Raw genomic sequence first — 10,958 nt, 5'->3', positions numbered from 1 at the left:
TGAAATAATAACACAAAAAGTTGAAGAGGTGAGACTATTTCCCAATTTAATCTCTTAAGCCACCATTTCCAGTATGCCAAAACCAGACCACAGCATCATGAAAAAAGAAAATTTTATTAAATAAATCTCATGAACATAGATGCATTAAAAAATTTTAACAAAATTTTAGCAAATGAAATCTACCAATAAGTAAAAAGAAAATTAGGGATAAGATGGCCAATTAGAAGGCAGCGAGAGTGTGTTCCTTCTACAGAGTAAGGCAACATACAGAGAGTTTCCTCATACCCAGAGAGAAACAGAAGCAACAGCACGCCCCATAGCTCATCAGAGAAGCAATAATAATAACCACATAGTGCAAAGAGGAAAACAAGTTGATAAACCTGGATTGGAACGAGCCAGACTTTTGCTTGAATCACAACACAGACCATGAAACCATGAGCAGCCTCCAGATGCAGTAGGGAAGGTGAGTGAGGAAAATTCAGGAGTCCTGTGCTCCTGCCCCAGACATGGAAGGTCCCCTCGGCCTTGCAGAACCTCAGTCCCTCACAGAATCCTGCATTGCCTACAGCCATTCTCTGCCAAAGCCCACTTGGAGTGGTTGAGGGAAAAAAGCCCTAAGCAGCTACAGCCACCATATCCCAGGAACTCAACCCTTGCTGCTAGCTGCTTTCTGGTTGACCTGGAACGTAATGGGCCCCAAGAATAAATTCCACCGTGGCAGTCAGTTCTTAGCTGGGGTGATCTGCTGTGAGAACACCTGAGGTTGGCTGCACTTTGACATTCTAAATGCAGACTGCCTGAGGCTAAGGCGGGGGAGCTAGATGGGACTCATTGCTCCTAGCAACCTCTCACTTCCAAGAGTAAACTCTTTAGTGCAGCCTCTGCACGACAGCATTATTTTAGTGGCCAAAGACTCCCTCCCAGTCTCACTGGGGCAGCCAAGTGTGCCCACAGGTGAGGAGCTTAAGCTCTTCCCCGCCACCCCTCCCCCAATACTTTCCTTGAAAGCACAAAATAGAGAATTTGTGTAATCCCCATAGCCCCACCCACTGCCTAGGTTGGCTAGGCACTTTCTTGGAGATGCACAGACCAAGCAGAAAGTCCAACACCCTTGCAGCTGGCTCTCTCCCACAAGCACCACCTCCTGGCTCAAGGTCAACAGCACATTTCATTACATCTGATATAATACCTCTGCTTTGGGGAAAGTCTGATCCCAGACTCCAGCTAACACACAGTCCAAGCCACCACACCACACAAAATACTTTGAGCCTGTGCAGGTACATAGCACAGGGCTGCCACAGCTGACAGTTGAGAAATTCACCTTACCAAGAATATCTATAACCAAGAGAACCCTACAGTGCCTATATCAGCTCCTGCCAACCTCAAATAAGAAGAAATAGTCTACCCAAATAAGAAGGAATTAGAAAAGTACTTCTGACAGTACAAAAAAACAGAATTCTTCAACACCCTCAGAAGATCACAATAACTTTTCAGCAATGGATACTAATCAAAAAGAAATATTTGAAATTCCAGACATAGAATTTAAAGGTTGATTATAAAATTGCTTAATGAGATTCAAGGGAAAGTCAAAAACCAACACAAAGAAATAATAAAAAAAAAAAAAACCCATTCAGGACATAAATTTAAAAATCTTCAAAGAATTAGACACCAAAAAAAAAAAAAAAAAAGGAATAAAAGCTGAAATTCCAAAATAAAAGAATCATTTAGGGAAGTACAACACTCAATGGAAAGTTTTAACAGTAGACTAGAACAAGTAGAAGAAAGGATCTTAAGACAAGTCTTTTGAGTTAACCCAATTAGACAATGATAAAGAAAAAAGGATCAAGAGAATGGAACAAAGTCTCCAAGAACTGTAGGATTATGTAAAACATTCAAACTTAAGAAACGTAGATGTTTCTGAGGAAAAAGAGAAAACAATAGATTTGGAAAACTTATTTGAGGGAATAATGGAGGAAAACATCCTGTGTATCACCAGATATTTAAACATCCAGATGCAAGAATCCCAAAGAACCCCAGAAGATTCATTGCAAAAAGTTAATCTCCAAGGTAAAAGCATCAAGTAACTTACAAAGGTAAGCCTATCAGACTAACAGCAGGCTTCTCCAAAGAAAATCTACAAACCAGAAGGGATTGCTGCCCTACCATTTAATCCAGTAATCCCACTACTGGGTATCCACCCAAGGAAGCAGAAGTCATTATATTTTAGAAAGGCACCTGCACTCTTATGTTCATTGTAGCACAATTCACGATTTCAAAGATGTGGAGTCAGCCTAAATGCCCATCGACTGATGAATGAATAATGAAAATGTGGTATATATATATATATATTCAGTCATCAAAAAGTGAAACAATGTCTTTGCAGCAACTTGGGTGGAATTGGAGAACACCTTCCCAAGTGAATTAATGCAGGAACAGAAAACCAAAACCACACTTATAAGTGGGAGATAAACTAAGGATCTGCAAAGTCATAGAGAATGATATAAAGGACATTAAAGACTCAAAAGAGTGGGGGAAGAAGTGGATGGAAAAAAATTACCTATTGGGTACAGTGTGCACAGGTGGGAGTGGTGGGTACACTTAAAGCCCAAACTTCTTCTTTGCTACGTACAGTGCAACCATGTAATCAAAAACTATTTATACCATCTAAAACTATTGAAAAAAGGCATATATATATGTTATATATAAAAAGGACATTGCATAATGATGAAATGAGGCTCATCTCAAGAATGCTAAGTTAAACATTTGAAAAACTGTAATTCACTATATTACCAAACAAAAAAAGAAAGAAAGAAACACGATTATCTCAATAAATGCAGAAAAAGCCTTTGACAAAACCCAGTGTCAACTAGTCATAAGAATTGTCAACAGACTAATAATAGAAGGGAATTTGTTCTAATCTAATATAGGGCATCTTCCCAGATCCTATTTAGTGGTGAAAGTCTTAATGCTTCCCCTCAAGATCAGGAACATGGCAAGAATGTTTGCTCCCACCACTCTATTCAGCATTGTTCAAGAGAATCTATCCAATGCAATGAGACATAAAGAAAAAGGAAACCATACTTAATTTTTATAAAGTACCTATCATTTTGCAAACAGCATAATTATGTTGCAAATTCTATAGAATCTACCAAAGATACTGTAGCCAATAAACATTTGACAAAATTGCAAGATACAAGCTAAGTATACAAAATAATATGGTTTCCATATAGTATTGCAAAATAAGTATAATTGAAATTTAATTATATATATGCCACATATAATAACATTATGATTTGACAAATATGATATTTAGGAATAAATTTAACAAAAGATGTAGAAGGTCTATACACTGCTTTCAGAGTACAAAAAATTTTTCTGAGAGAAATTTAACAACTAAATAAGTAGAAAAGAGTTATTGTGTTGTGGATTGGAATACTCATTTAAGATGGTAATTCTTTCTAAATTTATTTATAGACCCAATGCAATCCCAATCAAAATCCCAGCAGATTCCCAGACATCCAATCCCTAAGAGATTATGCAGCTTCCAGGAAAAAAAAAATCCCAGCAGAAATTTTATAGAAATTGACAGATGGATCTAAGATATATATGAAAGTGCAAAGGGACTGTAATAGTCAAAATTTATTGAAAATAAATAACACATTTGAGGAATTTACACTCCTGATATTAACTATTTTTATACTTACCAAGAATATGTGGTTCTTATATAAATAAATATAGCATTGTGGCAGAATAAAGTATTCAATAATACATATATGTTCAGTTGAGTTTCAGCAAAAATATCACAATTTGTTTATGAACTGAATATTTTTATCCTCCCCTGTTATGCCTTAAAATCCTAACACCCAGTGTGATATTATTAGGAGATAGGTCCCCTGGGAGGTTATTAGGTCATGAGAATGGTGCTTTCATGAGTGAGATTAATACCCTTATAAAAGAGACCCTGGCGAGCACTCTCCCTCTTTCTACCATGTGAGAACACAGCAAAAAGACTGTCACTTATAAAACAGGAAGCAATCCCTCACTAGACATTGGATCAGGCAGCATCTTGATCTTGTACTTCAGCATCTTGATCAGCCTCCAGAACTGTGAGAAATACTTTTTGGTTTAAAAGTGAACCAGTCTATGGTACTTTGTTATAGTAGCTCAAACTAAGACACAATTCAATGAGGAAAACAAATAATATTTTCAACAATCATGAAACAGTTGTACAGTCATATTAAAAATATAAACCACAGCACTTAGCTTATGCCATATTTTAAAAAATTAACTCCAAAAGAATAGTAAACCTAAATGAAAGAGCTAAAATTTTAAAATTTATAAAATAAAACATTGGAGAAAATCTTAGATGCCCTGGGTTTGTCAAAGATTTAATTACAACACAAAGAATACAAAACATAATATTAACACTAGAGTTCATAAAAATGAAATTATTTATTTCTCAAAAGACACTGTTAGGAAATAGAAACAAAGCACTGGGAGAAAATATTCCCAGCCAGATGCCAGGGCTCACGCCTGTAATCCCAACACTTTGGGAGGCCAAGGCAAGAGGATCACTTGAGCCCAGGAGTTTGAGACCAGTTTGGACAACAGAGCAAGACCTCGTCTCTAAAAAACAAAGACAAAAGAGAGAGAAAGGAAGGAGGGAGGGAAGAAAGGAGAAAATCTTTGCAAAACATATATCTAACAAAGGAATTATATCTAGAGCATACAAAGAATTCTTATAACTTAACAATAAAACAAATACTCAAGCTTTTAAAAACACATCAATGATTTGAATAGAAACTTCCCCCAAAGAAGGCCTATATGGTAAATGAACACACACAAAAAGATGCTCAACATCATTAGTCTTAAGGGAAGTGTGAATCAAAACAATAAGATACCACTACATATCGAATAGAATGACTGAAAAAAAAATAACTAACAATGCCATGTACTAGAGAGATTGTAGAGCAACTGAAACTCTCACACAATGCTGTTGAGAATGTAAATGATACAACTACTTCAGAAAATAGTTCCACTGTTTCTTAAAACGTCAAACACGCACCTACCATATAACTCAGCAATTCTACTCCCAGATATTAACCCAAAAGAAATAAAAGCTTTTGTTATACAAAAATATTTCTGTAGTAGTTTAGAAATAGTAGTTGGAAATAACTGAAATGTCCATCGACAGATGAATCTACGCAATGGAATACTGTTTAACAATTAAAAGGAAAGAACTACTGATAAATGCAACAATGAATGAATCTCTGTTATAGACTGAATATGGTCCCCCCTAGTTTATATGTTGAAGCTCTAACTTCCAATGTGATGGTGCTTGAGATAGTGCCTCCTTTTGGAGGTAAACAAGATTAGATGAGATTATGAGGGTGGGGCCTTCATGATGGGATTACTGTCATTTTAATAAGAGGCGTCAGAGAGCATACTCAACCGCTTTGCCATGTGAGGACACAGTATGATGCTGACCTTTGATAAGGCAGCAATAGAACCCTCACCAAGAACCAGGTTGCCTGATGCCCTGATTTTGGACTTCCTAGCCTCCAGAACTATGAGAAATAAATTTCTGTTGTTTAAGCTACCCAATCTATGGTATATTGTTTTAACAGAGTAGGCTAAGTATCACAATCTTAAATATACTGAAAGAAACCAGATGACAGAGTATATCCTGTATGATTCTATTTACATAAAACTCTAGAAGATGCAAAGTAACCTATAGTAAGAGAAGGCAGGCAAGAGATTGCCTGGGTCATAATGGGCATTGGGGAGATGTGTTAGAAAGATATTCAGGAAGGATTTAAAAAGACCTCAAGGGATAGGACCTCAGGGGATAGGAGGTCCTGCAGATGTTCAATATCTTAATTGTGATAATGATTCCAAATATGTGCCAAAATTATCAAATTGTACCTTGTAAATATATACAATATTATTCTATGTGAAGTATACCTAAGTAAAGTACTTCTTCAAAAGGGTGAAATCAAAAGCAGACAGCACTAAATGTTGAAAAACAATTATTCTGTACTAAGAGAATAAAATATTTTACTTTATCAATTATAAAGCGGAAACTTTCTCAAGGATACAAGGGTAACCAGATATTTTCTATATTTTGTAATAAATGGCATACTTTATTGCAATAAATAGATGTATCTCACATAAATAAACTCCAGAAAAATCATTCATTATTCAATATTTCTTAGTTTAGCCAAAGGGTGGCAGTGTTTAAAAAATATTTGAGTTAGTTTTGTGTAGTACTGAAGAAAGAGATTCAGGTCTGATCTTTGATTGGTGCAGTCTCCTGCACCAATGAGCAAAGTAATCTCCGCTGGGAAAGTCCTTTCAGGAAAACCTGATTTTGCTGTGTTTTCTGAGAAGCCAAGGGATGGAGACTATTCTGCAATTACTCGTAGGACTATTGGGGCTACAAGTAGCCTGTGAGTACGTATGTGGTTAGTCTGGGAGAGCTGTGAGATGATGACAGCATCTGAGGGCAGCAATTTAGTATCTTTTGTCCTGGGAAGACCCTTCTGAAAATCAGATATGTGTTGAAAAAATGGACAATATTTTGTGTTGATGTGATGATGATGCTACCTGGGGGATGTGGGTGTAGAAAGAAACACCATTCTACTATGACCATGAATATCTTACAAGGGCCTTCTAATGTTTTTTTATTGTCTTTTTGAACAGGGGTCAGTAGCCAAGAAGTGGAGCAGAGTCCTCGGTCATTGACCATCCAAGAGGGAGAGGCTCTCACCATAAACTGCAATTCATCAAAAATTTTTTATGGCTTTCACTGGTACTGGCAGAAGTATGGTGAAGGTCTCATTTTCTTGATGAAGCTACAGAAAGGCGGAGAAGAGAAAAGTCATAAAAAAATAACTTTCAAGTTGGATGAGAAAAAGCAACAAAGTTCCCTGCATATCACAGCTGCCCAGCCCAGTCACTCAGGCATCTACTTCTGTGCAGTAGATGCACAGTGATCTCCACGCTTCTACAGGTTGACTCAAAACTTGCAGCTGGGACAAAGATGCTCTCCTGACACAGGCTCCTGAGAAGAGGTAGGGGTAGATGTCAAGACAAGAAGCCTGAGAATGATGCAATGGTCTCATTGCAAAAAAAGGGGGGCAGAGGAATGATACAAGAAGAAGCTCTACCATCAACTCCAAATTAAATTTAACTTTATTGTCTGGGTTATTATGTTAATTTTTAGTAGGCAGAATACCAAACTGGGATAAGAAGGCATGGATTTCAATAATTTGTGCAATAACTGTGCACAAATACTGTATCTCTGTTGTGCCGAGGATCCTCTTTCCCTTTTGCTACTTACCCATCTTGTTAATAGAAAGATATTCTGAGTTGTTTATTGGGTTTTTTTGTCACATATTAAAACTTTGCCATGAAAATTGGAATAGCAAAGATGTCACACATTGGGAGGAGTCATGGCAATGCTTTTTTCTAAGTTTGGATTATAGATATAGAAATAGACAAATGGATAGATAGATAGATAGATAGACAGAAATAGATATCTAATTCAGTCTTAGATTGGCCTCCACTTTTCACTGTGCTTTCATTAAAATTCTATTCTAAATATTTCCCTGGTACTCTGATTTATCAGCCTAAAAAATTGTTTTCCAGTTTTTTCCCCAATATGAGATAGTCAAGATCTTACCTTCATCTTCCACTTCCACACCCAGTATAGTGCTAGCCCAAAGCAAGCATTTAAAAGTATAGATTGAATAACTGATAAGATTGTAGGCTAGAGAGAAATAATTTACATGTTTCTTAGAGAAACTAAAACACTCCAGAGCATAAATAGCCAATGTATAAGTCCCAGTTCTGCTTCTCACAATCTATGTGATGTTGAGTCAATACCTGTAACTTTCTAAATCTCTATTTACCCTCAGTAAAACTGATACAACCATACCATTTTATTCATAAGGTTCTTGTTAGAATGAAGGTTATGGATTACATATATTAAGTATGTGGTATATTGTAAGCACTCAACATTTGAAATAATAGTTTCGCGATTAATCACATAAAGGTATTCTCAAATAAGTCAAAATTCTCTAGATAAAACCGGAGGAGCTGATCAGCATGATATGGTGCCAATCTAATTAGGGGATATTCTATTCTTTAAACTTAGGGAAGAAAGGAGACTGTAATGTTCTCATATCCTCAGAAACTTCCTAGCGACCTTGTATCGAGATAAATTTTGTATAAAATTAAGATAATCATTTATTTGGTTAAGGTCAGGGACAATTTTTAAAAATCAAGTAGAATTAAAATATTTTCTCTCTTAGAGAAGTGTGTTTCTTATACCACTCACTGGGAGAAAAGCTTAATAAAATAACCAGGAAACAGAAAAGAAAGAAGTCCTTGAAAGAAAATGTTTGGCAATGTGATAAGAGAAAAAGCAGACAGGAAAGAAGAATATAAAGTTTGAATTTTATGAAATATTGTGGGTAAAGTGAAACTTTTCTATGTATGTATATACATATATTAACCTAGAAATATAGAATACACATTTGAATTTTTGCCTAAAACCTAATTTTTCTAATTGGAAAATAATGTAAAGGTATTATCTGCAATAGATGCTAAGAATACTAATATTGCACATATAAAGGTGAGTAGTCATAAGGATGCTTAAAAATTAACCTGTCATGTCCCACAAGACTGGTAAACTATTTTTATCAGTAGAAAAAAATGTTAAATCTACATCAGTGTCATAGTTCAAACTAAGCAAATGGGTTGTATGACATGCAACTTACCCTTCCTCTCCTCCTTTCTCCCCTATTAAAAGACAATTCCCTGCTCTGAGAAAAGCATTCACCTTCTCTTGCAATGCTACCTCAGAATGTCTAACAAATTGAGCAAGGTTGAGCCCCATACTTTGGTTTCAACTCTGAGCAGCAAAATTTTCCCTAAGGTAGAAGAATCCAGCATGACTTATCTTAGCAGCAATGAGCAGTAACCAACTCTGTCTCCTCCTTAGAGAAACCTCCTGTTGGGGAGGCTGGGATTGGGTAAGTGGGAAGAGTTAGTGATTAGAAGAAAGAATGCAGGAACTAAGTTTTCATTTCTTCTGCCTGAAGTACAAAATTCCAGCAGTTCTTGGCAATCTCATGACAAATAATGTAATGGGACTAGTCTAGTTTCCTCCATTGCTTATAGGGTCTATCACAAAGTCCCAGAAAGTCAGTTAATTCTAACCAGAAATATATGGATAGTGAGGAAGATTGTGAACCTAATTTCTTCAGTAGACATAATGTCATAGGTATTATTGTGACAAAAATGGCCTAGCAAAAAGGAAATAATTTTCCTTGTGCTTTGGAAATCAGCTGCAAGAACCAATGTTTTCTGAGAAGCAGCTAAATGTATCATGCTTGTCTGTTCACCCTCATAGCTAGAACACTTACCATATATGTCTAGAGTGCTCTTATAGATACAACAATCAGAAAAAAGGGGACGTGGAAGAACAATCTGGCCACTTGAACCAGGGAACTCTTAGCCAATGTTCTCTGCTTCCAGCTGGTGGTGACTGGGCCTCAGGATGGGCCACCAGGGTCCCCGCGCTGCAGGTGCAGGGGAAGGTTGGGAGAACGCCTACCCACAGGGGAGTGCATCCTGGCAACCCACACCTGCTCCTCCTCCCCCTCTGGGACTTCGTCCATATGTGCTGTGTGTACTGAATTCCCAGGACCTGGCTGGGGGAGGTGGCATCTCACCTGTTGACAAAAAAGGCCTGTGTACCCATCATCGTTGGAACTTCTGGTCCTACCCTCACCTGTCATCTGTGTCGCAGCCAGGACCCTGACCTGTGGCCAGGTGCCAGCTAGCTGCTGCCCAGAGTGACAGAATCAAGGCAGAGCTGAAATGGAGTCCAGCAGACCACAGGACAGGCCACCAACTTTTGTCCTCAATTATCGTACATTCCTGCTCCCGGACTTGAACTCTACTGTATTGTAACTTTTTTTTTTTTAAAGAAAACGAGCTGTATAGGATGATTCACTGCCACGCCAAACAGGTGGGCTTGCCATGTTCTGTGAATCTCGAGTGAGTGGTGCCACCCACCCCGATACCTCTGCCCCAGCCTGCTGTCGGGGATGCCCACAGCCCAGCCAGGTCCTCAACCAGATATGAGCTCGGTGTTGTGAAGGGGCTGCCTCACTGACCTCATCGTTGTTCAGGGCCGTGTCTGGTGCTGTGGTTGTAAAGCTGTAGGACCCTTTTTAATAGAGAAATTATTAATTACAAAAAAACAGAAAAGAAAAAAGGGGATGGATTAAAGCAAGCAGAAATATTTTATCTAACCCCATATTAACTCTGTCTTATAAGTGGATCTGTTGAATGGGCTATCCATATTCACAGCCTATCATTTTTCAAGTCAATATCAAAAATATAAGATCTTCATCAGAAAACATGTCCCCAACTTCTGGAGCTGATTGTTAATCTTGCTGTTACCTCACTAGGACTCTGGTATGACATATATGAGCCTGCTAGTTTTAAGTCGAAAAAGTATTTATTCTTTTGCCCATGTCTCAACTGTGTTAGTCAAGTTCATAAAACAAACTTACGCTTAAATTCTTTACTTAACACTTTACCTTTTCTGGAAACTAAACTATTATGCTACAGCCTTGACAACTTGCCAAAACAAGGTTAGGAGTTACAATAAAAAGAAGAAGAGCTACAGAGAATAAATAAAATGAATAGAATTAAAAAGTATAAACGAAGGTTAAATAGAGTTATAGAAAGAGATGGGAGAGGTGAACGAGGCAGAAGCAATATACAAAAGGATGAATGGTTTTCAAAAATAGATGAAATATATCAATTCACAGATTCAAAAAGACAAAAAAGTCCTAGGCAATTTTTTTTAAGGAAAGTGTGTGTGTGGGGGGGGGGGGGCTGTATTCAGAGCAAAACAGCAGAAATCCTAATCAAAAAGA

The 10,958-nt window shown here is 37.3% G+C and overlaps 1 gene segment (V, D, J or C); it reads left to right on the top strand.

The window, feature by feature from the left end:
- The first annotated feature begins 6,394 nt into the window (after window positions 1–6,394).
- Window positions 6,395–6,995, top strand: LOC110596176. The segment is given in 2 exon segments: window positions 6,395–6,449; window positions 6,703–6,995. Coding segments are annotated over 2 exon segments (345 nt in total).
- Window positions 6,996–10,958: the final 3,963 nt, after the last annotated feature.

This window comes from Carlito syrichta, unplaced genomic scaffold, assembly GCF_000164805.1.
Source record: "Carlito syrichta isolate Samal-C Ts95f unplaced genomic scaffold, Tarsius_syrichta-2.0.1 Scaffold307064, whole genome shotgun sequence".
Lineage (NCBI taxonomy): Eukaryota > Metazoa > Chordata > Mammalia > Primates > Tarsiidae > Carlito > Carlito syrichta.
Note: the sequence above shows the minus strand (reverse complement) of the source record. Positions and strands in the feature narration are given on the sequence as shown.